General features: G+C 51.5%; 2 protein-coding genes and 1 non-coding gene across 7 annotated transcripts in view; all 3 read left to right on the top strand.

Annotated features, from left to right (window-relative positions):
* Window positions 1-14,268, top strand: part of Rab11fip5 (RAB11 family interacting protein 5 (class I)) — a 39,723-nt gene extending 25,455 nt beyond the window's left edge. Inside the window, exons 2-6 of one of the 3 annotated variants that reach the window (NM_001003955.2) lie at window positions 239-675; window positions 775-1,450; window positions 6,869-8,887; window positions 11,560-11,749; window positions 12,004-14,268. In NM_001003955.2, coding sequence (NP_001003955.1) covers window positions 239-675; window positions 775-1,450; window positions 6,869-8,887; window positions 11,560-11,749; window positions 12,004-12,207 — 3,526 coding nt within the window. In that variant the 3' untranslated portion in view covers window positions 12,208-14,268. The remainder of the gene's footprint in view (window positions 1-238; window positions 676-774; window positions 1,451-6,868; window positions 8,888-11,559; window positions 11,750-12,003) is intronic. The other 2 variants (XM_006506366.2, NM_177466.4) reach the window with 2 other exon arrangements.
* On the top strand, window positions 12,857-12,938 carry Mir705 (microRNA 705). The gene has a single exon (NR_030486.1). It is a non-coding gene; the product is annotated as a microRNA 705 (primary transcript).
* Window positions 14,269-15,747: 1,479 nt separating the features above from the next.
* The window catches only part of Sfxn5 (sideroflexin 5), a 120,434-nt gene continuing 108,923 nt past the window's right edge, over window positions 15,748-27,258 (top strand). The window contains exon 1 of one of the 3 annotated variants that reach the window (XM_006506816.4): window positions 15,748-15,922. In XM_006506816.4, the coding sequence (XP_006506879.1) occupies window positions 15,815-15,922 (108 nt within the window). In that variant the 5' untranslated portion in view covers window positions 15,748-15,814. Of the gene's footprint in view, window positions 15,923-16,170; window positions 16,951-27,258 lie in introns of those variants that run through there. The other 2 variants (NM_178639.4, XM_030255684.1) reach the window with 2 other exon arrangements.

Below are 27,258 nucleotides of genomic sequence, written 5' to 3'. Positions count from 1 at the left end.
TCACTGCTGCCTGCTCAGTGGCACCCGAGGCGCTTTCCTACCCTGGATGTGGTTTTCTCCATCATAGATAAGCTTAAGAGCTTCTCAGCCACACTGGTATTTCCAAAACCCAAGCTCGTGTGCCAGCGCTGGTGGTGACGGTGGCTGTGGCTGTGGCTGTGGCTGTGGCTGTGGCTGGGAAGTAAAGAGGGGTTCTGAGGCGCCTGTGACCAGAGCTCTGCTCTGCTTCTTCTCTCAGGTGGTACAGGCTTCACTCCAAGCCAGGCAAGAAGGAGAAGGAGCGCGGTGAGATCCAGGTGACCATCCAGTTCACACGGAACAACCTGAGCGCCAGCATGTTTGATCTTTCCATGAAGGACAAGCCACGGTCTCCCTTCAGCAAGCTCAAGGACAGAGTGAAGGGCAAGAAGAAGTATGATCTCGAATCTGCCTCAGCGATTCTTCCAAGCAGCGCCCTGGAGGATCCTGAGTTAGGCAGCCTGGGCAAGATGGGCAAAGCCAAAGGTTTCTTCCTCCGAAACAAGCTACGCAAGTCCTCGCTCACACAGTCTAACACCTCTCTGGGCTCTGACAGCACCTTGTCTTCCACTAGTGGCAGCCTGGTCTACCAGGGACCCGGGGCGGAGCTCCTCACCCGCTCACCAAGCCACAGCAGCTGGCTGTCCACTGAAGGGGGTGAGCAAGGGGACAGGGTGGGCTCTTCCCAGCCGGGTGGAAGGAAGGAGGGAAACAGGGCCCCTCTGCCAAGTGCTGACGGTCACATTTCCTTTCCAGGTAGGGACTCTATACAGTCCCCCAAGCTGCTCACCCACAAGAGGACATACAGTGATGAGGCCAGCCAGCTTCGAGCAGCTCCTCCCCGGGCCCTTCTTGAGCTCCAAGGCCACCTTGATGGTGCCTCCCGCTCTTCCCTCTGCGTCAATGGGAGCCATGTGTACAATGAGGAACCTCAGCCCCCCTTACGGCACCGCAGCTCCATCTCAGGCCCCTTTCCACCTTCAAGCTCCTTACACAGTGTCCCACCTCGGTCCTCTGAGGAGGGGTCTCGGTCCTCGGATGATTCTTGGGGCAGAGGCAGCCATGGCACCAGCAGCTCAGAGGCAGTGCCTGGACAGGAGGAGCTGAGCAAGCAGGCCAAAGGGGCCAGTTGCTCTGGAGAGGAGGAGGGGGCCCGGTTACCCGAGGGGAAGCCAGTCCAGGTTGCCACCCCCATGGTGGCCTCCTCTGAGGCTGTGGCAGCAGAAAAGGATCGGAAGCCCCGAATGGGGCTCTTCCATCACCACCACCACCAAGGGCTGAGTCGGAGTGAGCAGGGGCGCCGTGGCTCAGTCGGGGAGAAGGGGAGTCCGTCCCTGGGAGCCTCCCCCCACCATTCATCCACCGGGGAGGAAAAGGCCAAGAGTAGCTGGTTTGGCCTGAGAGAATCCAAGGAGCCAACTCAGAAGCCCAGGTACGTGTTCAGCAAGGCTACTTTTTTGCTCTGTGTGAAGGAGGTTGGGCGTTTGGCCCCTGGGGCCTGGGGCTCGGAGGAGCAGGGAGCAGGCTGCCTGAGCTCTAGCTTTGCATGGTTAAGTGGGGTATCTTGCCTTCCTGAGCCAAGGCGTGTACTGTGCCTGCCAACACAGGTGAGTAGCAAGGGCACAGTGCCATGAGTGTCCTGTGGATCAAGGTGGGCCCAGGCCCTGATGCTTGCTTTGGTAGTACAAAGGAAGGGAGAGACATTGGTGTGGCTTGTTGCTTTCCTGACCTCAAGGTAAGGAAGCCTTGAGACTGGGGACTGTCCCTTCAGGCACTTTACCCTGAAGTTAGATAGGTGACTCCCTTTGCGTACCCACCTGGTTCTGGGACCTTGTCCTCTTGAGGGGCAGGAGTTAAATATTCCCTGCGGCACCCTCCCTCCTCACCTAGTTGTTTCCTAGCCTGGAAAGAGACCACTGCGACTCCCTTGAAGTAAGCCCCTCCCCTCCTCAAGACCTAGTGTTTCTTACCTTGAGGTGTACTCTGCTGGGAATGCTGGTCACTGTTGTTGGTACCATGCCTAGACTTCTCCTTTGGTCCTGGACATAGCCTCTGGTCCCTTCTCAGACAGAGTAGCTGCTGTATTGTTTGGCAGGGTCTTAAGGAGGGTTTCCATAGGCAGGTCACAGAAATCTATCTTGCTGCCCAGGATTGGTGGCAGTCCCAGGTAGCGTCTTGAAGCCACTTGTTCCTCCCCTTAGCAAGTCTACCTCTCCCGTTCAATGGGTCTAGAAAAGGCTGGGCCTAGGTGTAAAGATGCTATGCCAGTTTCCCAGCAGAGGAGAGGGGCAGGGCCTCTAAACTCTAGCTTCCTTCCACCATTTTCCTTGTGCTTCTCTGACTCCTCAACTCGGGTCTGTGGTGGACAGAAGGAAGAGGGATTTCTGTCCTGCCCTCGTTTGGTTTTGGATTCTGTTATAGGCTGGGGTACCTAGATTTCCTGCCCTAGGCCCATCTATAGGTGACAGCTTGACACCAGGCCCCAGCCAAGCATCCAGGTAGGGTGAGAGGGGTCCCCTTCAGAGACTGTGAGCCCCAGTAGAATGCTGACCTTGGTTCCCTGAAGCAGGAGGAAAAGCTGACCCCGGAGTTGTTGGTGGGAATGCTTGCTTAGAGTTCTAGGGAAAAAGCTGAGACAAGGCAGCTCAGGGCAGCACCTGCAGGTTAGAGTCAGAACTAGTTACAACTAGAGGAAGATCTCTACCTCCGACTGGGAGAGTCAGCCAGCCTACAGGAACCTCTGTGCCTGGGGCTACTGTCACAAAGCCTGAAAGGTTGTTTTGAGTAAGAGCAGCAGCGCCCTCTAGTGTCTCTGTGGCACTTGTGCTCTGTGGAGATGCTTACCACAGTGTTGTAGAATTCAGTAGCTAGCAGGATGATTCTGCTGACCCTCCTGACAGAGCAGGCCTCTGACATGTGGCTCTTACCCTTGATCGGCTATGTATGTGAGGCTGAGGGGAGTCAGAACTGAGCCTTATCTGGGCCACAGGGCCTGCTGAGCCCTTTGCCTGGTGTGGCATGGCTGTGTCCTGTGCTTGAGTTAACACAGGGCACACGTGTTAAGCCTTCTCGTTTCTCCAGTTAGGGCCTTTGTGTTTGCTCCTTTTCCCCACAGCAACCTTTGAACACAGGAGGGGATCAAACATGAGTGTGAAAATACATTTAACTGGGGTTAGGGGTGGGGGTCAGGAATCGGGTGCCACAGTGAGCCAGGGGTGTTATTAAATGGCCTTTAGCACTTCTATCCCTCCTGAAGTATGGTGGACAGCTATTAGTGGTTGCAGAAAGCGTGGGCCATCTCAGGTGCTCTCTGGCTAGCGTTAGCATATTTCCTGTCCCGTCTGTGAGTGTTTCCCAGAATAGTTTCTCGGTTAGCAGTGATGTGGTTTTGGAAGATGGGTGCTAGGGTCTCTGCCTAAGCCTAGAAGATGACTCTGTGTCTCCCCATTGCATCCTGCAAATAAGAGGGAAGCATACCTCCTGGACATGCTTTCTGGGAATTGGAGCACATCTTAGGAGGTGGCAGGAGCTTCCAAGCTCAGGAGGGATGGCTGGCCAGAGGGTACATTGTATACAGGTGATGTCTTGAAGGCTGGCTTTAACCTTTGAGGACTGGTGGGTGGCTTTCATAGAGCCACTTGTCACCTCTGTGACTAGTGTTTGGAACACAGAGCTCATCTCAGCCCAAGGAATTCCCAGCTAGTAGTGAATCCTGCTTTCTACAGAGATGGCCCCAGGGCATGGTTTTTAAGGGCATCTGGGAATGGCAGCACATGCCTGGGATCCCAGTGCTCAGGAGGTCCTGGCAAGAGGACTTCTGTGAGTTTGGGGTCAGCCTGGGCTCCACAGAGAGACACTATCTCAGAAAACTTTAAAGGGTGGGGAGAACCATTGCATTGAATTGGTTTTTCACATTAAGTGGCAGCTTCAACCAATTGTCCTATGGTTCCTGCAGGCCACAAAGCTTATTCCCATGGGTTGAAGGGACAGAGTGGCTTGGACTTGTCTCTTTTCCTTCCAGAATTTGGCCTTGAGAGAGACAAGACAGCATATGTTGTTCCCTACTGCTTGGGAGGGGGAGGCTGTGCCAGGCTGGCTGGGTAGGCTCCAAAGCACAGCCCTGGAGAAGTCTTGCAGAAGTTTATGCTGCTCACTTGTGGAAGACCTGTAGGCTATGGTGACTACAGCATGCAGAAGTCAAAAGACAACTCATGGGAGTGAGTTCTCACCACCATGTAGGTGCCCAGTTACCAAACTCAGGTCCTGGGAAGAAGTGTTTTAACTGCTGAGCTACCTTGCTGAGCTCACCCTATTTTGATTTCTGTGACCTATTTATTTCAGATAGTATAATACCCTCCAGTTTTATCCATTCTGCTGCAATGATTCTCGGGGCACAACCCGCACAGAAGATCTTGTGCACTGGTGGGTCAGGAGTGTCCCACTGATGACCTGCAGAGCGTGTGCTTGGTTGCTGGAGGGCGCAGATGTTAAGGCCAGGTTCACAGCCAGAAGAATCTGTGCTAGGTGTGGAGCAGGGCAGTGGAGGTGGAGGTTCTGAAGCTGAGAACAGCAGGATGTCTGCAAGCCCTGCCGGCTCCAGGAAACCTGTTGGGCCTGCTGCCTAGAACCCTGGCCTCAAGAGAGAGCCCTTTGCTGATTCCATACCAACCAGTTTCTGTGCATCTCTGGGGAATCATGGTGGGGAGGAGCCTGCTGACAGCCTGGAGCTCCTAGTCATCTTCTCTAGTGCCCTTCTCCCTCAAGTCTGACTGGCAGTGGATTGCTGCAAGCCTGAGGGTGAGTGTGTGTGTGTGTGTGTGTGAGTGTGTGTGTGTGTGGGGGGGGGGTGTCAGGTAGGGCCGAGCAATGCTGATGGGGCCACTAGGGCTGCTCATGAGAAGCATAAAGAGAGCTAGTTCAGAGAGCCCCAGACCCTTTTCTGGGATGCAGCTTGGGAGATAAGGATGCTCCAGGCAGGGCTTTGACCCTAGTGGTAGTTAGTGTGTGGCTTCTCCTTCCCCTAACTCTCAGGGCTCAACCTGGGCCTCTACCCTAGGACCTACCTGGACTGAAGGGAGAAGAATCTGTGCGGGTGGGGACATGTGTGAGGGTGAGGGCGTCTGTGGAGTAACTCCCTGAGCAGAGTTCTTCCCTTTTCAGTGTCATCCCCCTGTTTTGTTTGTAGAAGCAGAACCAGAAGCTGGGAGCTGGAGGTGGGACATGGGAAGGTGGGGACATGGGAAGGTGGGGACATGGGAAGGTGGGGACATGGCGACGTTGTCTCCTGTTTTTCTTTATCTTTGTCTAGGGTGGGGGTCAGTCTAGAGACTGAGACTCTATCCTCCAGCTTAGTTGGAGCTATTCTAGGGGAGAAGTAAGGTCATAAGAATCTTTGAAAGCTGGATTTGAAAAAAATTACCTTTTAAAAAAAATTGAGATAGGGTCTCTTACCATGTAGCTCTGGCTGCCCCTGGAGCTTGTTATGTAGATCAACCTGCCTTCAATTCAAGATCCTCCTGCCTCCACCTCCCAATGCTGGTTAAAGGTGTGCTACCACACCTAGCCTTTATTTATTTATTTATTTATTTATTTATTTATTTATTTTTAAACCCAATGTATCACAGGCTGCCTTTGAACTTGCTATGCAGTGGACGATTACCTTGAACCAGTGCTAGGATTGAGGGCTTGTACTGGCACAGCTGGTCAATGCACTGCTGGGAATGGAACCCAGAGCTTCATGCATGTTGGGCAAACATGACACCAACTAAAGCCTCAGCCTCCTTTACTTTTCTTGGTTGGCAGCAAGTGTGTGGTGTAGTCCAGGACAGCTCTGCGGTGAGGTCGGCACTGTGCGGCTGCTCCTCCTGTTGCCACCGTGGTTAGCTTTGGAAGCTGAGTCCTTAGGAGAATCTGGCTGTGTCCTGCTGGGGAAGCTGACCTCTGTCCACAATGTTTTTGGAGCCTCCTCTGGCCTCTGGCTGACCTGGTCTCTTTCCTGTTGCCTGCCAAGCACCATGTACAACCTGTCTAGTTTAGGCCTTGAGTTCCTGGAAGAGTGTGGTGAGCTCCGGGCTCCTGCCCTCCTACCTTTCATCATGACGGGCTAGCGGAGCCTGGCTTCGGCTGCCTTGGCTACCACCAGAGCTTTCTGTGAAGCTGCTGGTTAGGTGGGGAAGGTGGATATGAGGAGGTTCCCCAGATGCTCTCATTTAGGAGGGAGAGGTGAAGAAAGGGGACCCCAGGAGCTTAGAGAACTGAAAAGCTGCCTGTGAGGAGGGACCCTGCTGGAGGGCAGGTGTAAGGCCACCAAAGTTGGGGTCTGACAGCAAGCTCAGCCACAGGCCACTGCCAGTCTGCACACACTGGGGTATTTGGTTTGCTTTTTTCTCTTACTGTGTCCCGGGGAAGTAAAGGCGCTTAGCTCAGCATGTATGTACGCCATAGGCTGGCCTACACGGGGAAAGATGAGGGTGCTATTGCTGTAGGAGAATAATTCCTTAGCCAGTAATTCTGCCCCCTCCCCATGTGCCGAGCTCTCTTGGACATCTGCCTGATGACAGTCTCGTCCTTATCCCTTCCTGCAAGAGCTCAGTAAAGTATAGTCTATTTCAGTTTGCAACTCAAGCTCCTGCTTGGTTCTCTTACTGCTGTCTTTGTCCATGAGTTCTCTCAGCCTCCTTCCTTTTGGTGCCTCATAATTCATTTGGTTCCCTGGGTCATGTGGCTCCATATAGCCCATGTGGTGGTGTGGCACCTGGCCTGGTGGAAGTTGGGGTAGGGATGGTACTTGGCCGGGATATTTCCAGTCTCAGCATTAACCAGGAGGCTCATGGTTTTGTCTTCTCCACAGCCTGGACGTGTCTCCTCAGGTAGAATCTGACCCAGCTGCTCCTCACCCCTGCTCCCCCCAGGCTCTGGCCCCCCCTCCTGCTCCCGCTGCTGCTCCCATGCTAAGCACTAACCTTTTTGCAGTCACCTCCCCTGCCGCTGCCACTGCCGCTGCTGCCACCATTGTCCTTGAAGCCACCCCATCCGGATTCTTGGGGGTCACCAACCCGTTCCTCAACTCCTTGCAGAGCAACCCCTTCTTCGAGGATCTCAAAGCCGACATAGCACTAAATTCTCCTTCACCTGCTCCCTCTCTCCCCAGTGCCTCGAGGGCCAGCCTGGCCCCCCTGGCCTCCCCTGGGAAAGCCCTGCCTGAGTGGGACGACACCTTCAACATCTTTGCTGCTGGCAGGCTGCAGCAAGAGGCCGGGAGTGGGATCCTGGCCCCTGCAGGAATGGGGCTGGAGGAGGATGGGCTGCAAGACCCAGGCCCTAGGACCATGGCAGTGAAAGCGACAGAGCCCCAGGGAGAGCCTGGGAGAGGAAGAAGAGGAAGCAACATATGGCTAGAGCCCAAGGTTTCTGTGGACTCAGAACTGGACCAGCCAAGCACAAGTATGTCTGACCCAGGACCCTTTGGGTCTTCAGGGAGTGGTCCATCCTCCAGGGCATCCCAGTTGCACCTGCAAGCCTCAGCCTCAACACCAGACCGGGAGCTTCCTGCCTCAGAAGGGGGAGCGGGGCAGAGTCCAGCAGATAGTGGGGCATCTCTGTTCAGCTCCCCAGAAGTTCTCAGTGTGTGGGAGAGATTTCCTGGTTCAGATGACACTCCTGGAGGCCGAGATGAGGAGGCCCCCCAAGATGGAAGCCAGCTTTTCCAGGAGCTGAACACAGTGGAGGATTCCTGGCCTTGGGATGTGATCACCATTTCTCCTACAGCAGAGGTCGCTTCACCTGTCATGAAGGGAGAATCCGACGGGGTACTTTCTTCCCAGGTGCAGCCTGAATCTCCAGATACTGTGCCCCCCATGGGGAGCGAAGGGCTCCCAGCATTGCTGGAGCCAGAGCCAGAGCAGGGATTGGATGAGGGGCCATGGCTTGGCCCTCCACCTCCCAAGCCACCACGCCTCTTCACACCCACCAATTCTCAGGTGGAGGAGGAGGACAAAGAGGAGGAAGAGAATGCTACAGGGCGGCAAAGTAGCAGGGGACCAGGGGTAGAAAAAGACAGCACCCCCCGTGCATTGGCCATTGGTCCCCAAGAGTCTAAGGAGGAATGGGTAAATCCAGAGTTGGAGAAATTGCATAGACTGCCCTCTGGAACCCTGATAGGTAAGCCAGAACTTGAAGACCCAGTAGGAGAAACTAGTAGCCCTGTGTTTGGGGACTGTCCACCTAGGCCCACCAGCTGCCCTGAGGGGCCTGTCCCCAGACCCCATAACTCAATCAGCTCCACTCTGCTGAGTCAGAAGGTCTTGGGGACCTCAGAGACAGAGGAGGGCTTTGAAACCAAGAGCCAGGAGCTAGCCAAAGAGGGGTTTGGGCCTCTCTCAGTCCCCTCCCAGCAGTCAAGTATGCGGGCCAAGGAAGAGGAGGAGGGGGAGGAAGAGGAGGAAGAGGGAGAGGAGGAGGAGGCATTGGAGACCTCCAATTCCTTCTTATGTCAGGAAAGCCAAGATCCCCCCAGCTTCCCATCCATATCACCACCAGGGTCAAGGGGATCCTCTATTCACTCTGGTCCAGAAGAGTTGCCCACACCCCCAGAACCTGCCTTCCCACCTCCCCCTCTCCCACCCTGGGCCAGCCACCGCCACGGCGTGCCAGGCCCTCCATGCCCTCCCCTGCCTATAGCCTGGCCCTTGACCTCTTCTTCCTCACCTCCCGAGGAGTCAGCTTCACCCCTCGGTCCCCCTGAGCTCTCCCCCACTGGGGGCTCCCCTACATCATATGGGGAAGACCATGCTGCAGCCACCCCAGCCTCCCCGCTTGTGCTTCTGCCCCTGGAGACACGACCAGCTGAGGAGCCCCAGCCCAGCGGCAGGTGAGCGTCCACCCAGAACCCTTCCCAGTAGGAAAGTGGGCGGGGAAATGACCCGGGAGTAGAAGTATTTCACTGTCCAGCTTCATGTTTGCTGAGGGCACGTGGTAAGGGTCTCCTCTATTTGGAGGCAGGTGGTCAAGGCTTTGAAGCCATGCACTTCTGTAGGACCAGCGCTGACTTTGATTATACATAGGACATCTGTGTGGCCCTATAAGCTGGGGGTTTGGGAAACAGCACCTGATAAGGGTAGGGGTTGAGGAGTGAGGTTGGAGAGAGTCAGTGTGCCCTGGCAGGAGATGGGAATGAGAGCTGTATCAGTTGTACAAAGATGCTGTGGTTGGGGGGATGGGAGTTCCACAAAGTGATGATACTTCTTCAGGTAACAGGTTGTAGTGGGACCCACAGCATTTTTCTGTCCAGGTAGGATGAGTTAGCAGAGAGCTGGTAGAAGGTCTGGGACTTAGAGAGGAAGCTGAAGGCAGGCTCAGAGGAGAGGAGAGGAGAGGAAGTGGTCTTCAAGTGCTTTCCATACCCAAAGCTCCTAGAAAAGGCTTTTCAGCTGCAGCAGGCACCTCACTGGCTTGCTTTGTCATTGGTTTTCTGGGCTAGACTCCCATCTGTTGAGGGCAGCTGAGTGGACAGCTGATGCCTCTGTGGCTGTGGTCATGGAGACTTGGGATGAGGGCTCAGTGAGAGTGACCCAGTAGGGGCAGCAGTTCAGGATGGCAGTGGCTCAGGATCTAGCCCTGGTCTCTGAGGCCCCCGGCCTGCTCAGGCATATGTGCAGGGCTCTGAGCAAGCACCTGTTTTTGTGCCAGAACTAAGGCATGCCTAGTCCAGGTGGATGGCCAGGGAGCATTCAGTGAGGGAGGCAGTAGGGCCTGCTGGTGACACCTAGTGGTGGGTGGGGCTGTAGGAGCTGGTGGCTATGGTTTCCTCATTTCCTGGTGACAGTGTCCTCATCTGGCCCACATCTTGTAGTATAACCTTGATTTATACTCACACTTGCAGGGTTTCTTTTCAGAATTGGTTTCACTTCATATGTATATGTGAAGTGATAGTCATATAGGACTGTCCCTATTTCTCAGATGAGTGTGGGGGTGGTTCAGGCTGAGAGCCTAGCACTGTAGCTGCTTGCTGAGAGGGTACCTCCATGCACTGAGGGTGGCTGTTGAGACAGGTGGCCTTGGAGTTGCTTTCAGACCGTCTCCAGTGCAGACTCCAGATGAGAGGACAGGTGAAGGCCCAGTGAGGTGAAGCTCCCTGTGTGGGCACTTGATATGCTTTCTTGTCTGTGAGACTAGACACCAGCCCTGTCCTGAGGAGCACGGGTCATCCTGAGCCTGTGCCAGGGGTGCTGGGGGGCTAAGACTAAGTGGCTTTACTTTCTATTCTTTGCCCGAAGGCTTGGAGTCTCTATAGGGTGAGTGGATCTGTGAGGTTCCCCCAGGACAGGTTAGCTGATTTATGGGCCCGATGCTTCCAGCTTATATAACTACTGCAAATGTCAGGTGCTAAGGCATCCCAGGAGAGGGTTAGCTTAGCTTAGGGAATCACTAGGTTTCCTGGAGGAGGTGAGCTTGCATAGCTTTGACACGGCAGTAGGAACTAGGTTAGTAGGAAGAAGGGTAGAGGAATATCTTGGGGGGTGGTGATGAGGCACAGTTTCATGTAGCAGAGGCTGGCCTTGAGTTCCTAGTGCTTCTGCCTCTGCTGTGCTGTTATTACAGGCGTGTACTTCTATGTCTAGCTAGTTTTTGTAAAGGTCGGATGGTCGTTGGTGTTTATGACTGAGGAGAGGGTAGTTATGGGCCAGGATGCACAGGCAGAGCCTCGTTGTTCTAGAATCTGTTATCTTACCTAGAAAGGAGCCACTAAAGGAATTAATGGAAAGCCACTAATTGTCTCTTAGATTAGGGAGTGGGTGGCCAGAGGGCAGGTGCAGCTAGGAGAGGAAGACGGGTGAGGCTGAAGTGGATGAGTTGGAGGGCCTCCTAGAGGTGTGAGGGGAACTAGGTATGTCCAGGAGGACTCCAGGGAAGCAGCTGGACTGTAGCTGGCGAGATACAGGGTGTCCAGGAGAAGGAGAAGCTGGGGAACTAGCAGTTTAGACGGAGAGGCGGCTGGTAGAGGTCAGGACACTAGCTGCAGGTCTTTGAAGAAGGGGAGAGATGGGTGGCTGTCGGCTCAGAAGTCAAGGAGGGGACCCAGCAGATTTACTTGGCCTGGGGTATCAGCATGGAGGTCTTGGCCTGAGTACTCAAGGAAAGGGAGAGGTTAGAAAAGGAAGGCAGTTCCCCACGCTCCGGACAGGGTTGTGGGAGGAGGCAGGGTCCAGGTCAAGAGGTTTTGCAGTCCTGTCCCAAAGCTCATGGTAAGCCATTAGCAGAGAGAGGTAAAGATGAGGGAACACCATAGTCTGTAGGGCTTTCTTGCTCTTCACCCTGAAGTTCTCACACCCACAGGCTTGACTGGGACACTAGCTGTGTAGAAGACAAGGCACGGGAAATGGCTGCCTAAGCCTGATCACAAGGTAGAAGAGTTTGTAGGCCAGTTTTCCATGCTGGTGCATTGAGGAGGGCAGGATGCTGTCCTGAGATATCATAGAGACGGTGGTATAACCTTTGTGCGGCCTTCGGTCCCTGCAGCTCACCTCCTGTTTGTCTTTGCAGTCCCCACCCTGTGAAACCCCTTACTGCTGCCCCTGTGGAGGCTAGCCCCGACAGGAAACAGCCCCGTACCAGCCTGAGCACAGCCCTGAGTAGCGGACTGGAGAGGCTCAAAACTGTCACATCTGGTGGCATCCAGTCTGTGCTTCCAGCGTCCCAGCTTGGCTCAAGTGTGGACACCAAGAGGCCAAAGGTGAGGTGCAGCAAGGTGTTAGGGGGCAACTGAGAGAACAGGCCGTAAGATGAACAGAGGCCAAGTGATGCTGGGGGCAGAGCAGGTAACTGGTAATTCCCCGTGCCACAGCTCTTAAGTGGAGAGGACATCTTCAGCCATAGAGATGGGCTGCTGCCAGGTCTGGGGTTCTACAGTAGGGAAACAGGTTTGGGTGGGCTAGCTGGGGGAAGGTCTAGCCCTCCCCTGCTTAGTTGCATTCTATTTTGCTATAGGATTCTGCTGTGCTGGACCAGTCGGCCAAGTACTATCACCTGACTCATGATGAGCTCATTGGCCTGCTCCTGCAGCGTGAGCGTGAGCTGAGCCAGAGAGACGAGCATGTGCAAGAACTGGAGAGCTACATTGACCGGCTGCTGGTGCGGATCATGGAGACCTCGCCCACACTGCTGCAAATCTCCCCTGGCCCCCCCAAGTAGCCCTTCACGCCATCCCTGGAGGGATGGTGAGGACCTGTGTAGTGCCCGCCACTGACTGCTCTCACCTGAGTAGGGCAAGCCTGCTCTCATGGTGACTCTCTGCACCCCTCCCCATCCTGCCTCTGCTCTGGCTGCTGGAAGGGGCTCTTTGAACTCCCACTGGAGCCTTGGGTCTTCCCTACCTGACCATTCTCACACGCGAGGTTATGGGGCTCCCCAGAGAATTGCAACAAGGTTGTTAGCTGTCAAGATGGAGCAGGAGTGAGCTCTGGGTTCTGGGGTGAGCTGAATTATCTAAGGCAACACTGTTGACAGCACAGCTCACCCCATGAGGCTGGTCATTTGTTTCTCCTCTTGACCAACTCTTCATCTCCATTGCCTTCTGGCACCTGGAGGGTCTCCTAGGCCACTGGGACAGGGATGGGAACTAAGCTGCTTGCTTTTCTGTGCACTGTAGACAACCAGGGCACCTACACTTCAGCCTTGTGCCTATACCCTAAGAGCAAGGAGCCTGTGTGTTTTCGTCTTGTCTCTCTGTCTAGAGCATGTACACAGGGTGGTGGTGGTGGTGGGGGGTGGTGGTGGTGGTGGTGGTGGTATGTGCCTATTCCTCAGCTGCCCCCTGCCCCTCTTCAGACCCTCCCACTCCATGTCCCAGTAGTGGTGGGAGGTGGGGTGGGCACAGAGGGAATGACTTCTTTCTCCTGCAGTCCTCCCTACCTCCCTAACATGAAACCCTCCAGGTTGGGGTTTGGGGCTGCTCATGTTTTGTGGACCAGGCCTCCATTCATGTCTGTTAACACTCGTCAGATGCCAAAACTGTGCTGCTGTGGGCTCAGAACATTTGGAAACCAATTAAACGTGCCTTTTGTGGGTGAGGACAAGAGCCTCTGGATGTAGATGTCTCTCTGGCCATGGTGTCCCCTCCCTCCTGTTGAGCACGTGAAAACGGCTGTGAGGGTCCTGAAAGGGGGCTGTGGACCACGCTGTTTACTACCCCGAGAAGTACCTCAGCTAAGGCTCTGGCCAACCTGCTTTGGAGGTGTCCTAAGCCGCCTTCCCACTTCCTGGTCCTCCCTTGACCCTTATTTGGAGCATCCTGGTAAAAAAATCTAGTGCACAGTAGGTCTGGGGCTATCCTGCACCTTACTGTGTCTGACCTTGGGTCCCAGTTATGCTGGACCAGTGGGTTTGTCTGGAAGCAGGAGGCTTCATTCTGCTTTAGGAGACACCTGAGCTTAGGAAAATGCCCGTGGCTCTCCAGCTGTTCTGTCCTTGTTGTACAGTCCCTCCTGCTCACCAATCCCTCCTGTCTTGCCTGGCTTGGCTGAAGTGCATTCAAGTGAAGTCAGGTATCTGCTCTGTGGTCCAGCTTCTAGCTTGCTTGTGAATACTGCCAGTCTCCCTGGCATCCTCGGGGGTCCTTGGTGGCTGTGCATTACAAAAGGTATGAGTGAAGGAGGTGAGATGCTGACAAAAGATTCTTTGGGCCCAGTGGAGAAGCAGTAACGTCTTTCCAGCTGTCTCTTAAAGACAGGGTCATGGGTTCACTCAGAACACCTCAGGAGAATATTCTCTGTGGATGACGTCAGTCTTCTGCCAGCATAGAGCAGATGAACCACAATGGGGTCCACCACTGTGCAGTTACCAACTATAGGTCAACTCAGAGATGAGAAAATAGCCACCAGTTCCCAGAGTTTGGGGGTAGGGTCAGTCCTTGGGTGTTGGAGGTGTCTTTTGAGGAACTGAGTCCCTCTTCTAGGTCTTCCTCTGGGCTTTAATTAGTCCCAGCCCTTCTCTCATCTTTCATCCATCCTTGCTGTTTGGCTTCTCTACATGGCCAGGGCAGGGGTGTCCTGCAGAGAGGTCCTGAACTGAGGCCAGGGTTTTGTTCATTGTCTGATCCTTACCACATACTGCAGAGTGCAGCCAGACAGGCAGCAAGCAGGCACAGCTCTGCTCTGCCCTTTGTCCTCCTAGTTGAAACTCCTGTCTATAAAGAGCTTGTTCTTCATGTTTTGAGCACTTTATGAAGAATAAAAAGATCACGTACCGCAGCCAGCTTGTGTGTTTGTTTTGAAATGAGCGGACAAAGGAGACCGCCTGTGGGAGAGGGCAGTGTGGTTCTCAGGTGACAGAGCTACCGCTCTGAAATCACAGGCAACACTGCCTCATGGCCCGTGTGCCTAGGATGCCTGTGCTCACGGGCACTGATCACAGGCATATTTACTGAGTGTTGGGCCTGGCGGGGTGGGGGGAGTGGATAAAGAGGGCAAGTTTTGTGATTTCTGTCCTGAAGCCACTGAGTTCAGTAAGGAAAGGTAGGATACAAACCAAAAATAAGAACTGTTCTTTGGGTCATTTGTGAGTTCTATTCCATGTGGGTCAGCTATCAGTGAGTGAATGAGCCCTTGGGCCACCAATGGCTCATGCTGTGTCCAGAAGGACAAGAGGGCAACCCCAAGTTAGCTCTGAATCCCACCATGAGACAGAGGCTCCCCTAGAGTCAAGGAGTTATGTCCTGGGTGAAACCATCAACTCCCCATTCTCCATGCCCAGTGTGGCTTATAACCACACCACTTAGCTGGGGCTGCAGTTGCCATTTGGTGCCATTCTGCAGGGGGTGGGGGTGAGGTGTTTATTACCTTGGTATTCTCTACAGCTCCTGGTGCACCCCTGTTGCTGGTCCTCAGTAATTAGGCTTGGACCAAACCTCCTTAGATCAAAAGAAGTAGGGTCTCAGGATGCTTAAGCTCTGGATATTTAAGTCACCCAAAGCATTTGAGTACCTAGTGTCAACCTTCCTATATCTGCACTGAAGATTTATCCATCCCCCTCCCCCACCATACAGTAGGAAAGATATTTAAGCTCATGGTTTGTCTGCTGGCTGGCACCTGTAATCCTGGGACTTGGGAGGCAGAGGAAGAAGGATCACAAGTTTGAGGCCAGCCTGTGCTACATAGTTCCAGGCTAGCCTGAGTTACATGCAAGGAGGCAAGAGAGTGCTGCGTGGTACAAAATCCGGAAGCGGATTTTTGTGGAAGTAGGCTGATGGAACGGATGAACGCGTATGCGGAACCTATAAAAAGAATCGCCTCAGGCCATGATAAAAATGAGCAGAATGTTAAAGGGTCACAGCAGCGTGAGCATGGCTTGTTTCAGAGAGTGGCAGAATGGCTGGAGCCAGGATTTTGATAGAAGAAACGGTAGGAAAATCCCGCAGTGCGACTCCTTGCTGAAGGCCATCCGAATTAACCCCACTCTGCCTGGAGTCCTTGCTTGTCTGATCCCGGGTCGTGTCCGCGTTTGTAGGGGTTCCTTGTCCTAAGACTCAGGCCTACACGTATATCCGCACATGCATTTGCATACATTCTCAGGACTGCAAACGCCTGCTGCTTTAGCGGTAGGAACTAAGACCAGGTCTGCGTGGGTGCAACTCTCTGCAGTCTGAGGTTGTCAGGCTCAGAGCAGGGGAAAACTACACTCCCCAGAAGCCCCTGCGCGCCCGGTTCGCTGCGGTTGCTCACGGCCAATCGGGAGAGGCAACTGTGGCGGGGGCCGAGGAGGGACATTTTAAAAGGGCTGGAGATTGCGGGCGTCAGTGGCCATGGCGGATACAGCAACCACAGCCTCAGCGGCGTCCGCGGCGGCCAGTGCCCCGAACGCCTCCACAGATGCGCCCCCTTTCCAGCTGGGCAAGCCCCGCTTCCAGCAGGTGAGGTTCGGGATGCGACGAGCGGGTGGAAGGGAGACACAGGGAAGGGCACGGAGCCAAATCTCTTGCAAAGTCACTTCAGCTCGAGGGTCTCCAACCCGCGGCCACCAGAGCCTACAGCTAGTGCGGGGACCTTGGCTGTAGCCGCTCCTTTCCTATTGGGCAACAGGATGGGCGAGGTCTCCCTCTCTGGTTTCCTATTGGCGGGTGGCACAGTCATTCCGCGGATGCCCGCGCCCTGGCACAGCCCCCGTCCTAGTCGCTCGATGATTGGCCACGCGGGTCGCGGTCCAGGGTCCGAGCGGCTCTGAAGGGGTCGCTCTGGCAAATGCGCCCTAGGCGCAAAGTTCCCGTCTTGTGATGCATGGGCCGGTGGTGTGGCCGGTATGCTCCTCAACTTCTCCCCGAGTGGGACTGACCTTTCTTGTGAGCTGCGGGACAGTCTCCGGGCAAAACTCCCTGGGCACGCCCCATGGTCATGCTCCGGTTCCTCAACCTCCAGCAAGGTGCTGCGTGTGCCCTAGGATGGGACCGCGTGCACCGGTACAGCGACCTGATCTCTGTCCGGGGGCCTGGGGCTTCAGTGATGAGACCAGCCGGACAGCTAGTGCGTTCTGCGGGGATGCGGCTGGGACAACGCGGAGAGAGCCCGGTGCGGGGAAACGCTGTGTCATTCTCCGAAGCTGAGCTCTCCTCCCAAGGGTCCCAAGTGCGCCCCAGTCCTACTTGCGCTGCTCCCGGCCGCTGCGCAGCGCTGGCCCCCATCCACACCCGCTTGGGCTCTTCAGGGTGCACCGTGACTATGATTAACCTTACTTGGGGACACGCCAACCCAAGAAACCCGGGTATCACTAACTCGGCCATGGAACCGGAGGTCCAGGTCTGTGAGCCAGGAGCATGGGAGCTTAGTTATTACGCCGCAGACCCTCAGACTGCTTCCAGAGCTGAAGTGACCCTGGGCTTGCCAGGAGTGGGGACAGCAGATGTGCTAGAGAAAACTTTGAAGGAAGAAAGAAAATGCTACAAAGGTGGGATGTGGCTGGGTTTAGAAGTGAGAATGGTTCCGAATTCAGCCCCCCCCCCAACTTCGTCGAACTAAGCTTTCTGAGAATACGTCCCTAGAGTTTTTTAAAATAGGACTTGTTTTCTTTCAAAAATAGACATGTCTCTGCATGGAGGAATCTGGAGAGACTTAATGTCCCAGCTAGTGTAAAATGCCACCAAATATTGAGACGCTGTCAGGGGTGTTTGTGCCTAACCTTGAGTGATCCTCCATTTGTCCCCACCCCCATTCTACGCATCCTTAAGTAAGCCTGCACTCCCGACTGGGAAACACTTGCTGTCTTTGGAACCCCCACCCCAGTTGTCCTATCAAGAACGCCAAACTCCGCTCTGAACCCCCCAGTGGGAGCCTCGCAGATGCAGATTACTCTTCCAAAGTATTCCCTAGGTCCTTTTCCGGATAAAAAGTGGTTGTTGATCTTACCCCAGGCAATTGGGTTTTTAATAACACGAACTGAGTAAGGGCTTTTCCCCCAATGTCTGGTGTCTGGTATCTGGAATCTGGATGGCTCATGGGTCATCCATCTACCCAACATTTACTGAGTACCTTGTATTGGCTTCCTGCCCTGGGCTCTTCACTCTTGTGGAGTGTGTTTGGGGAGGATTAGTTTCTGCAGCTGTTCACATCTGTGGAGTATGCAGTGGCCTCTGCAGAGGCCTCCAATGTTGGCATCCTAGTGGTCTGATAAGAAAGGGTGCTGAGCAGGTCTGAGTCACCGGTGCTGAGAACGTCTGTTTCTTCCACACCTGCTCCTCCCTCTGCAAACAGCTCAGCCTGCCACCCAAGAACTAGAGTCTTAAGCCTCCATTCATCTCTGCTACTCCCAGTCCTCCCCTTCTCCCCCACAGCTCTCCTAGCCTCCCTCTCCAAGGCTAACCCAGTCCACACGTTTATTTTTTTGGCCGACATGGGAACCTCCGACAGGTTCCTGGGTTTCCAGTCCTGCTCTGGCCGTCTCCCAGCTCCTCCTTTTCCTCTATGGCAGAGTCCCAACAGTGCAGGTCTGATCAGGTGATTCCCATCCATGCAGCAGTCTTTAACAGCCTGCACTGCTTTCCTCTATTTGTGAGATTTAGACCTCACATCTGAAGGGACCCAAAGTTTTTCAGGGCCCACTCCTTAACATTTGACTCCCCACTCACCCCCTTCTTTACACCATTCTAGCAGTTTTTAACCCTCGGGCTTATCCTGTTCTTTCCCATGCCTGGGCTACCCACTGGAACATGTCTTGTCTCTTGCTCTCAATTCTTTTTGAGCACCTCTTCATCCCTACGTTATCCACAAATCATCATTTCCTCGAAGGAGCCTCACACCCTTGGCTTATTTGTTACCATGTTTCTTCCATTCCATCATATGGGATCAGGGACTGTGCCTACCTTCTCTCGGTGTTGTTAGGTTAGGTTATCACATTAACAGATTGTCTGGATGGATGAGGTGTGTCTCAGAGCTTTGTGAATGAGTGGGGCTGGGGTCTCCTATGGGGTTTGTGAAATTGAATGAAATTGAGCTACAAGCCTTTGATTTCAGCAGTTGGCCAAATTGTATCTAAATTGTTCCTTAGGAATTTTGGAAGATGGCAACAAAATTGTTCTAGTCTTTAAGAAAAAATTCTAAAGTCAGTAGTTTGCCACATTCTTCTGAGTGGACAGGTTCCTTCCCCGGGCTGGTCTCAAAATTCTCCATGTATGACCTTGCATATCTGACCCTCTGCCTCTACCTCCAGACATGAGCAGCCCCGGTGTTTATGTGGTACTGGAGGTAGAATCCAGTTTTGCACATGCTAAACAAGTCTTCTGTCAACGAAGCTACATTCTTTGCCTGGGCACAGTTATCTTCCTCTGGATCCTGGGTCCTGTTCTCAGTGTTTGGCACACAGTAGGTGTCTAATGACTGCTGATAGTGGACCTCACTGACCTAGAAGATTCTGTTGACAGTGTGTCATAAACCATGGTCCACTTTTAGAGCTCCATCCCAATCCTCAGGGTCTCCTTGGGCCTCAAACTTCCTATGTAGTCACAAATGACCCTGAACTTGTAGCTCTCTTGCCTCCACCTCTGAAGCACAGGGGTGACAGGTGTTCCAACAGCACACCTAGTTTTATGGGTGCTGGGGACCAAACCCAAGGCTTTGTGCATGCTAGGCAAACACTCTACTAATTGAGCTACAGCCCTAGTCCTAGTGCTTTTTGTAGGATTGGGAACTGAGGTCTTACTTGGCTCTGGAAGTCCTTTCTCACCTCCCTGATCAAAGGTCTCTCTGTAAAGGAGGGCAGGGGAGAGGCAGCAACCAAGCAAGGTCAGAGGGTAGGAAAAGGGTGATGGATTGGTTTTGTCTATGGCTGCCTTTCTCTCCATAAGATGTTGATGATGGCCAACAGTCCCCTACCCCTTTTTGAATATTGGCTTATGAAAATTTTACGGCCCTTTGCGACAGGTACAATGACCTTTAGTTTTCATGTAATAACGTTGCCATTCACAGATTCAGTGACTTCCCAGGCAGCCAAGTTCCAGAGTCCAGGCTTATTTATTTACTGGCAACTTTTTTTTTTTTTTTTTAAGACAGGTTTTCTCTCCGTAACCCTGGCTGTCCTGGAACTCACTTTGTAGACCAGGTTAGCCTTGAATGTAGAGATCTGCCTGCCTCTGCCTCCTGAGTGCTGGGATTAAAGGTGGTGTCACCACCTGGCTGCTGAGTTAATGTTTTATAGACTTTCAAAGCAAACCAGGAGGTCCAATGAGGCAGGTCAGTGCTGCACATGGCCCTGTGGGTAGGACAGAGGTACTAAAGACCCAAGAGAGATCTCTTTATGTCAGTGTTCCTTATTCTGGAGGTTTTCAACCCCCAAATTACAGCCTTTCATTTTCTAACCCTTGGCTGCTCATCTTTCAACTGCAGCTTTGCCGGGTTAAGACCAACCTTATTTTACCTGTGTTCTTCCCTATTCTTAGCCAACGAATTGCTTTGAAGCAAATCTGAACATCCTGACATTTCACTTACTAGCTAGTGAGTGGGTATATCTAAAAATAAGGGTTTGTGTATGGTGTGCATGCGTGAGTGAGTGCGTGTGTGCGTATGTGTTGCATCTGTGTACTCCTGTGTGTAGAGGCCAGAGGACAACTTCAGCTGTTGTTCCTCAGGTACCATACCCAGCCTGGTTTGTTTTACAAACTTAAAAAAAAAAAAAAAAAGGGTGAGGGTATGAAATCCTGTAAGAATTTACATAAGTTAAAATCTAGAATTCCTGCACAACTTTCACACAGGGTCCTTTAATATCTCACAGGGCCAATGGACATTTGCCAAAAATAAGAAATCAAAGTTGGTGGCTGGAGAGATGGTGTAGTAGTTAAGAGCTCTTGCTTGGGAAGAGTTCAGTTCCCTGGCGATGGTGGCGCACGCCTTTAATCCCAGCACATGGGAGGCGGAGGCAGGCCAATTTCTGAGTTTGAGAGCAGCCTGGTCTACAGAGTGAGTTTCAGGACAGCCAGGGCTACACAGAGAAACCCTGTCTCGAAAAACAAAACAACAAAAGAAAACCAACCAACCAAACAAAAAAAAAAGTGTTCAGTTCCTAGGACCTATGTTAGGTGGGTGCTCACATGGCCTGGGACTTCTGCTCCAGGGGATCTGACACCTCCTTCTGGCTCCTATGTGCACCCACACATGTGTGACACACAAAACTTTATCTTTAAATTTTTAGTGGTTCTTTGTCTTTCTTTCTTTCTTTCTTTTTTTTTTTTTTAAGATTTAATATTTAAGAGAAAGTTGGGGCGGGGGGGGGGGCATTGGGGTATGTGCAGGTGAGTGCAGATGCCTCTGGAAGTCAGAAGAGGGCATGGCATCAAATTCCCAAGAGCTGCAGCTATTTGAGTCCTCTGATGTGGGTGCAGGTACTGAGCAACCTGAACTCAGGTCCTCTGGAAGAGCATCTTTCCGGCCCCCAGGGTTTGAATCTCTGTAACAAGCTGCAATGCAGGTGACATATCACTTCTGAAATGTGCTTCCCTCAAAACCTGCAGCTCTGTCTGTCCATGGGGAATGCACTCAACACACCCAAACTGTAGATGTGCTACAAAATACCCCACCAGTTCTTCCCAACACTGTCAAGGTCAAAAAGTGAAGGGAGTCTGAGAAACTCAAAGTCCAATGGATGCAGGCTTGTTTATTGGTTCTCCCCCATTTCTCCCCTCTTATATATTGAAGAAACTGGGTTGTGTCCCTTGTAGAACTCGCCTCATTCAGATGTGGCTGGTTGCATCTCTGTGGTGCTGTTGGGCCTGTCCTTTTGTCCCGTTTCTGCTTTGTTTTTAAACACTACTCCATAGTCCTAGTGGAAGAGGACAGCTCGCCTCCTAGGAGCCTCTGAGACCTGCTTTTCTTCCTTCTTCCCTCCTCTTCTGTTCTCAGTTTCTTTTAAAAAGTAGTTTGAAGCTGGGCATAGTAGCACACATCTTTGATTCCAGTTCTCAGGAGGCAGGCAAATCACTGTGAGTTCAAGGCCAGCCTGATCTACATAGTGAGTTCCAGGACAGCCAGAGCTACATAGTAAGACCCTAAGTCTCTGAACCTAGGGGGAAAAATTATATGTATATATACACATATACTCAGAGAGATATGGACTAGACACACATGGACTGGAGAGATGCCTCAGTTGTTAAGAGTCTGAGAGATGGCTCAGCAGTTAAGAGTACTGACTGCTCTTCTGAAGGTTCTGAGTTCAAATCCCAGCAACCACATGGTGGCTCACAACCATTCGTGACAAAATCTGATGCCCTCTTCTGGAGTGTCTGAAGACAGCTACAGTGTACTTACATATAATAAATAAATAAATCTTAAAAAAAAAAAAAACAAAGTGTGAAACATCTAAGTTTTATTCTTCATTTTCTTCACTTTCTGACCTTGACAATGTTGGGAAGAACTGATGGGGTATTTTGTAGCATCCATTGTCAGAAGACTTAAAACAGCTTGTAGCTCCTGCTCCAGGGGATCTGACATCTCTGGCTCCTCAGGGTATGGCCATTCATGTGCACATACTCTCACACAGACACATAATTAAAAATAAAATCTTATATACAAATAACTGAGTCTAGTTAGTGTTGCCAGCATACGCATGGAGGTGGAGCATTTTTCTGGGGACCTAGCAGCAGCCACACCCTTAAAGAACATTGACTCACTTTCTCCAGCAATCATAAGTTGCCTGTTGCCCCTTGTTAAGGGTGAGGCCTCAGGAGCCCCTTCTTTATCCACTCTGGGATGCTGACTGGCTTGGTCCCAGGTACTCAAGGCTGCTGTGTGTTCATGAGTGTGACAGCCGTGTGTCCAGAAGACAGCACATCATAGCATCCCGTCCCATCTGTAAGGCGCCTTCATTCTTCCCCTGGTCAGTCTCCTTCCACAATGTTCCCTTCATTTTCTTCACATTCCACCTCTCCCCCCTCCATTCTTTTCTTCCCTTTAGACTCAGGTACTGATTTGGCAACTTGGGGCCCCAGAACAGGAAACCACAAATGGCCTCTTCCCCTTTATTCTTCCAGTTATGCAGAATCATAGTTGTTTGTTTACCTTTTTTCTCCATATCTTTTATTTTTTATGTCTTTTTTAAAAATGTGAATGGATGTTTTGCTTACATGGACGTCTGTGCACCATGTGTATGTGTGTCTGGTCATGGAGGCCACAAGAGGACATCAGATCCTTTTGAACTGGAGTTACAGACAGTTGTGATTTGCCATGTGGGTGCTGGACATCAAACCCAGGTCTCCCCTGGAAGAATAGCCAGTGTTCAAATCACTGAGCCATCTCTCCATTGTGGTTTATTCATTTCTTCAGTGGGTTTTTTGATTGTTTGTTTGAGAAAGGGTCTCTCTTTGTAGCCCTGGCTGTTCTGGAACTCACTTTGTAGACCAGGCTGGCCTCGAACTCGCAGAGATCTACCTTCCTCTACCTCTATGTGCTGGGATTAAAGGCAGGTGTTACCACTGCTGGGCTTCTTTGATATTCTTGCTCCTTCAGAAATCTCTCTTACCTGATCAGATGGCTGGGGTCAGAGTGTGTCATGTGTGTGCTGGTCTCTAAGATGGACCTGAGCTGATGGCCTGAGGAGGCTCAGTCTGCTTGTGGGATTCAGAAAGACTCTGGGTGGCAGAGTACACCCCTTACATCAAAGTTGAGAGATTGAATCATGTGGTGGTGAGACTATTTCTCAGATAATTTGCTTGGAATAAACTTCTAGAATCCTAGTCCCTGCAGACAGGTCTGTCGTTTAATCATTTATTTTGCACAAACTGACTGTTGCCAAAATAGCCTTTGGGGTTTGTGCTATGGAGGAGGTGCAACAACTGCCCATAACACTGGGCAGGCATCTTCTTAAAAATTTACCTTTTACTTAAGTATGAGCATGTGTTTGCACATATGAGTATATGGGCCCCAAAGGGCCAGAAAATGGTATCAGATCCCCTGGATCTGGAGTTATTGGTAGTTTTGAGCCACCCAGTGTGGATGTTAGGAACTGAACTCAGGTTCTCTGAAAGAGCAGTATTCTCTTTCAACTTCTGAGCCATCTTTCCAGCCGCTGGGTAGGTACCTAACTAGATACTGGTGTCTGAAGCCCACCCCGACCAATGGAATCAGCATCCTGGAGATGTGGCCTGCCTGGGAAGTCCCAGGTGATGATGTATGGTGCTGATGCAGAGAGGATGTCTGGGCTGCTCACAGGTTCAGTGAAGGGTCATGCCGAATGCTCACTAGCTTGATCCTGTGCAAATAATTCCTGAAGAAGGGTGATTTTGAGGCTGGGTCTGGGACTAGAAGGCCTTCTCTGGCTTTGCTGGGCTGTACTTGGGAAGGGGTCAGTTTGGGGTTGTTGGGGGAGGGGTGCTACCCACAGTGAGCTGACTCAGCTAGCTTGTGAAGGGAAAGGGAAGGAATCATTTCGTTGACTCATTCTTCCAGTAAAGAAAAAGGGAAAAAGAGAGAGAGAAAAAAAAGCACTGTGTGATTAAGCAAAGATGGGGCTGAATGGGGGTGGAGGAGGGGCAGACAACTATACATTTTAAAGTACTGAGAAGGTAAAATGAAACCAAATCTAGGAAGTAAAAACTGCTTGCTATTCAACGGGCAGAAAAGGACAGACATGGATGAAATAGTTTTTCAGCAGGGAAACAATGTTTTTTGACAGAATCTAGAAACACTGTTTCTAATAAGAACGCAGCAAGGAACAATGTTTTTTGACAGAACTGGGAAACACTGTTTCTAATAACCGGCCACAGCAAATAAGTACTGAAGCTACTTAGTCCTGCTCTTCTTTCCCCCATTTTTCCTGTGTGTGTGTGTGTGTGTGTGTGTGTGTGCACGCGCGCTCGCGTGGACTTGTGTGGTTTGCATGTATGTATAAGTATGTTTCTGCATGTATGTCGACGGTGTGCATGCACATGTGTACACCTACATGTGGAGGCCTGAGGTTGATGTCAATCATTCTCCAACATCCCTATTATTCTTCCATCTTACTCATAAGGTAGGATCTCCATCAAACTCAGAGCTTGCCATCTGCCTACTCTTGCTAGCCAGCTTGCTTTGGGATCCCTATCTCTGCTTTACAAGGTTGTCATTACATGTGGACCACCACGCCTACCTAGCATACATGCTTGAAGGCAGATGTCCTAATTTCTGAGCCATCTCCCTATAACCTAGAAACTTGAAGATTATGATGGTTGGAAGCTTGCTGTTTTAGTGCAAGAATGAGACTCGGGACTGGGGAGATGGCTCAGCCGTTAAGCCTGCTCTCTGTTCTTGAGGTTCCAGAACTCACATGGCAGCTCACAACCACATTTAACTCCAGTTCCAGGGTATCTGATGCCCTCTGGCCTTCTTGATAATCTGCATACATGTGGTACATATAAAATCATGCAAGCACACAAACACAGATAAACAAGCACACACACATATATGATATATACTTAAAAAAGAATGAAATATGCACATTTTCCTTTTGGGATGCCTCTCCTGTGGTAGGTAAGCTCTACCACTGAGCCAGGTCCTCAGATCAAACTTATTCTGTTTTTGTTTTTTGTTTTTGTTTTTGTTTTTGCTTTTGCTTTTTCAGCACTGGGAATGGAGTTCTGGGGCTTATACATGCCAGGCAAGTGCTCCACTGCCTAGCTACATCCATCCCTAGCTCCCTTGTATACCCTTCTTCCATTGGCAAAATCATGACACTTGGCTTCTTAATCAACCCCAGCATTTAGTGTCAAGGAGTTTCTGGTCCTAACCCTGCGCACTGATCTTAACTGTAGTTTCCATAGAAACAAGAACCCATGTCCTGTCTCAGTCTGGACCTAGGTCAACTCTTGTCCTGGCAACCTGGCTTTACTGGGAGTGGATGATGAGTGGCTAAAGCATACCTTTAGCGGACACTCTGTGCCGAGTGTTCTAGACCTTTTCTGGCAGATGCCCTACAGTTCCCCTGCTGTGCAGCCTCCTTGCTGCAGTTAGTCAGTGAGACTAACTGCCAGACTCAAGGGCAGACCCTTAGGTATCTTGGGCTGACAGGCCCTGTGTGCTTAGCATCCCAACCCAGGGCCCCTTTTTGGAAGTTTCCAGCCTATATTTCTAAGCACTTGTTGAAAAGATCTGGAATATTTCAAATGCATATTTCAAATATAACAGATCAATATAGACTTTTTCTCTTTTCAAGGAAAATATTGTGTCTCTTGCTCTCCTTACTCTGGCCATTAGCCTTAGACTTCAATTAAAACACTAGGCATCCTGTGAGTATTCTTCCTCAATCGCTTATGGTCGGTGAGCTTGGCTTTCCTCTCATTGCTAGCACTGCATGTAGCACACAGTAGGGTTTCAGAAGGTAGTTCAACAGGTGAATGAGAATCTCGGCCCGTGGCGCACTTTCTGACCTTACCTTGAGTTCAGTGACATCTGCTCCCTCTGAGCTCTGCTTTCTGGACATGCTCCCTGCTGTATCCCAGGAAGAACCAGGAAGAGGTCTAGGTGTCTCCAGTGCACTTCATGACACCTTCTTTGAGCACTGATCATGGTATTTTTAGCTCTTTGTTGGTCTATTTCTCTGTAGTCAGTTATTGGTGGCTCTGAGCAACTGCTAGGCATGTCCAGTGTGCCTTTTCTCCAGGCCTGGCTGAGCAGCCATTTGCAGAAGTCTGTGGAGCAAATGCTTTATCTGGGACTCATCCCCAACAGGGGCTGTGATAGAAAGGACCTTTGGAGGGTTGGGACAGGATCATCTCAGGGTGAGTCAGAAGTCACTTCCCTTGGGCCATTCCCTTGAGGATTCTCACCTGTACCCCTCTCATTCTCCTCGCCCTTGAACAGCTGTGCTTTCTAATCCAAGCTACACCCAGCCACGGTCCCTTCAGGAAGCCCCAAGGCCATGGGCTGTTTATCAGTTCACATTCATTTCCGTGTCAGATCTGTCTGTGAGTAGAAACCAGGCGCCAACGAGGAAGGGGAGAGAGCATCTGAGCACCCCTAGTCTCTGAAAGCTTATTATCAAGTGTATCACTCAGGGTCTGGAGGGATGGCTGGGTAGGGAAGAGCATTGGTTGCTCTTGTTAAGGCCTTGGGTTCTGTTCCCAGTACCACATGGTGGCTCACAAGTGTCTGTAACTCCAGTTCCAGTCTGATGCTCTCCTCTGGCCTCGGGCACCAGGCATGCACATGGTACACATATATACACTTGGGCAAAGACTCCATATACACAAAGTAAAATAAATAATTAAAATATATTACAATAGCCACTAAAAATAGAATATTATTACTTTTATTTTTGAGGCAAGGTCTTACTATGTATTTCTGATTGGCTTAAAACTTCTTATGTAGACCAGGCTAGCCTTAAACTGAAAGATGTAGTAGGAGGCTGGCCCATGGCCTACATGAACCGGTATTTCTGGAAGGCAGGCTGGGGCTAGAAAAGAATGAAGCCAAGACAAATTTTTCTCTGATCAAGCCCCGCAAGTTTACTAAGAGACTGTGCTTATAAGGGGGGAAGGCCCACCCCCCCTCCCGCAGTTGACACTTAAGAAGCCAGCCAAGTTGGAAAGCTGCACCGCAGGTGGCCCCACCTCAGTGGCGACAAGGTCTGCATCAGCTACAGAAAGAGATCTGTCCTCCTTCCAGATTCCCAGTGCTGAGATTAAAGATTTACATGACCATGCCCACCTCCTCTCTAGTCTATTCAAGTCACCTTGTAGTTCTTGTCTCTGGAGAGTAAGGGGCACTTGCAGCCACCATCCATTTAGAGGTGAGCAGAAAT

Source organism: Mus musculus, chromosome 6 (assembly GCF_000001635.26).
Source record: "Mus musculus strain C57BL/6J chromosome 6, GRCm38.p6 C57BL/6J".
In the NCBI taxonomy this organism is placed as follows: domain Eukaryota; kingdom Metazoa; phylum Chordata; class Mammalia; order Rodentia; family Muridae; genus Mus; species Mus musculus.
This window is presented reverse-complemented; position numbering and strand designations above follow the sequence as displayed.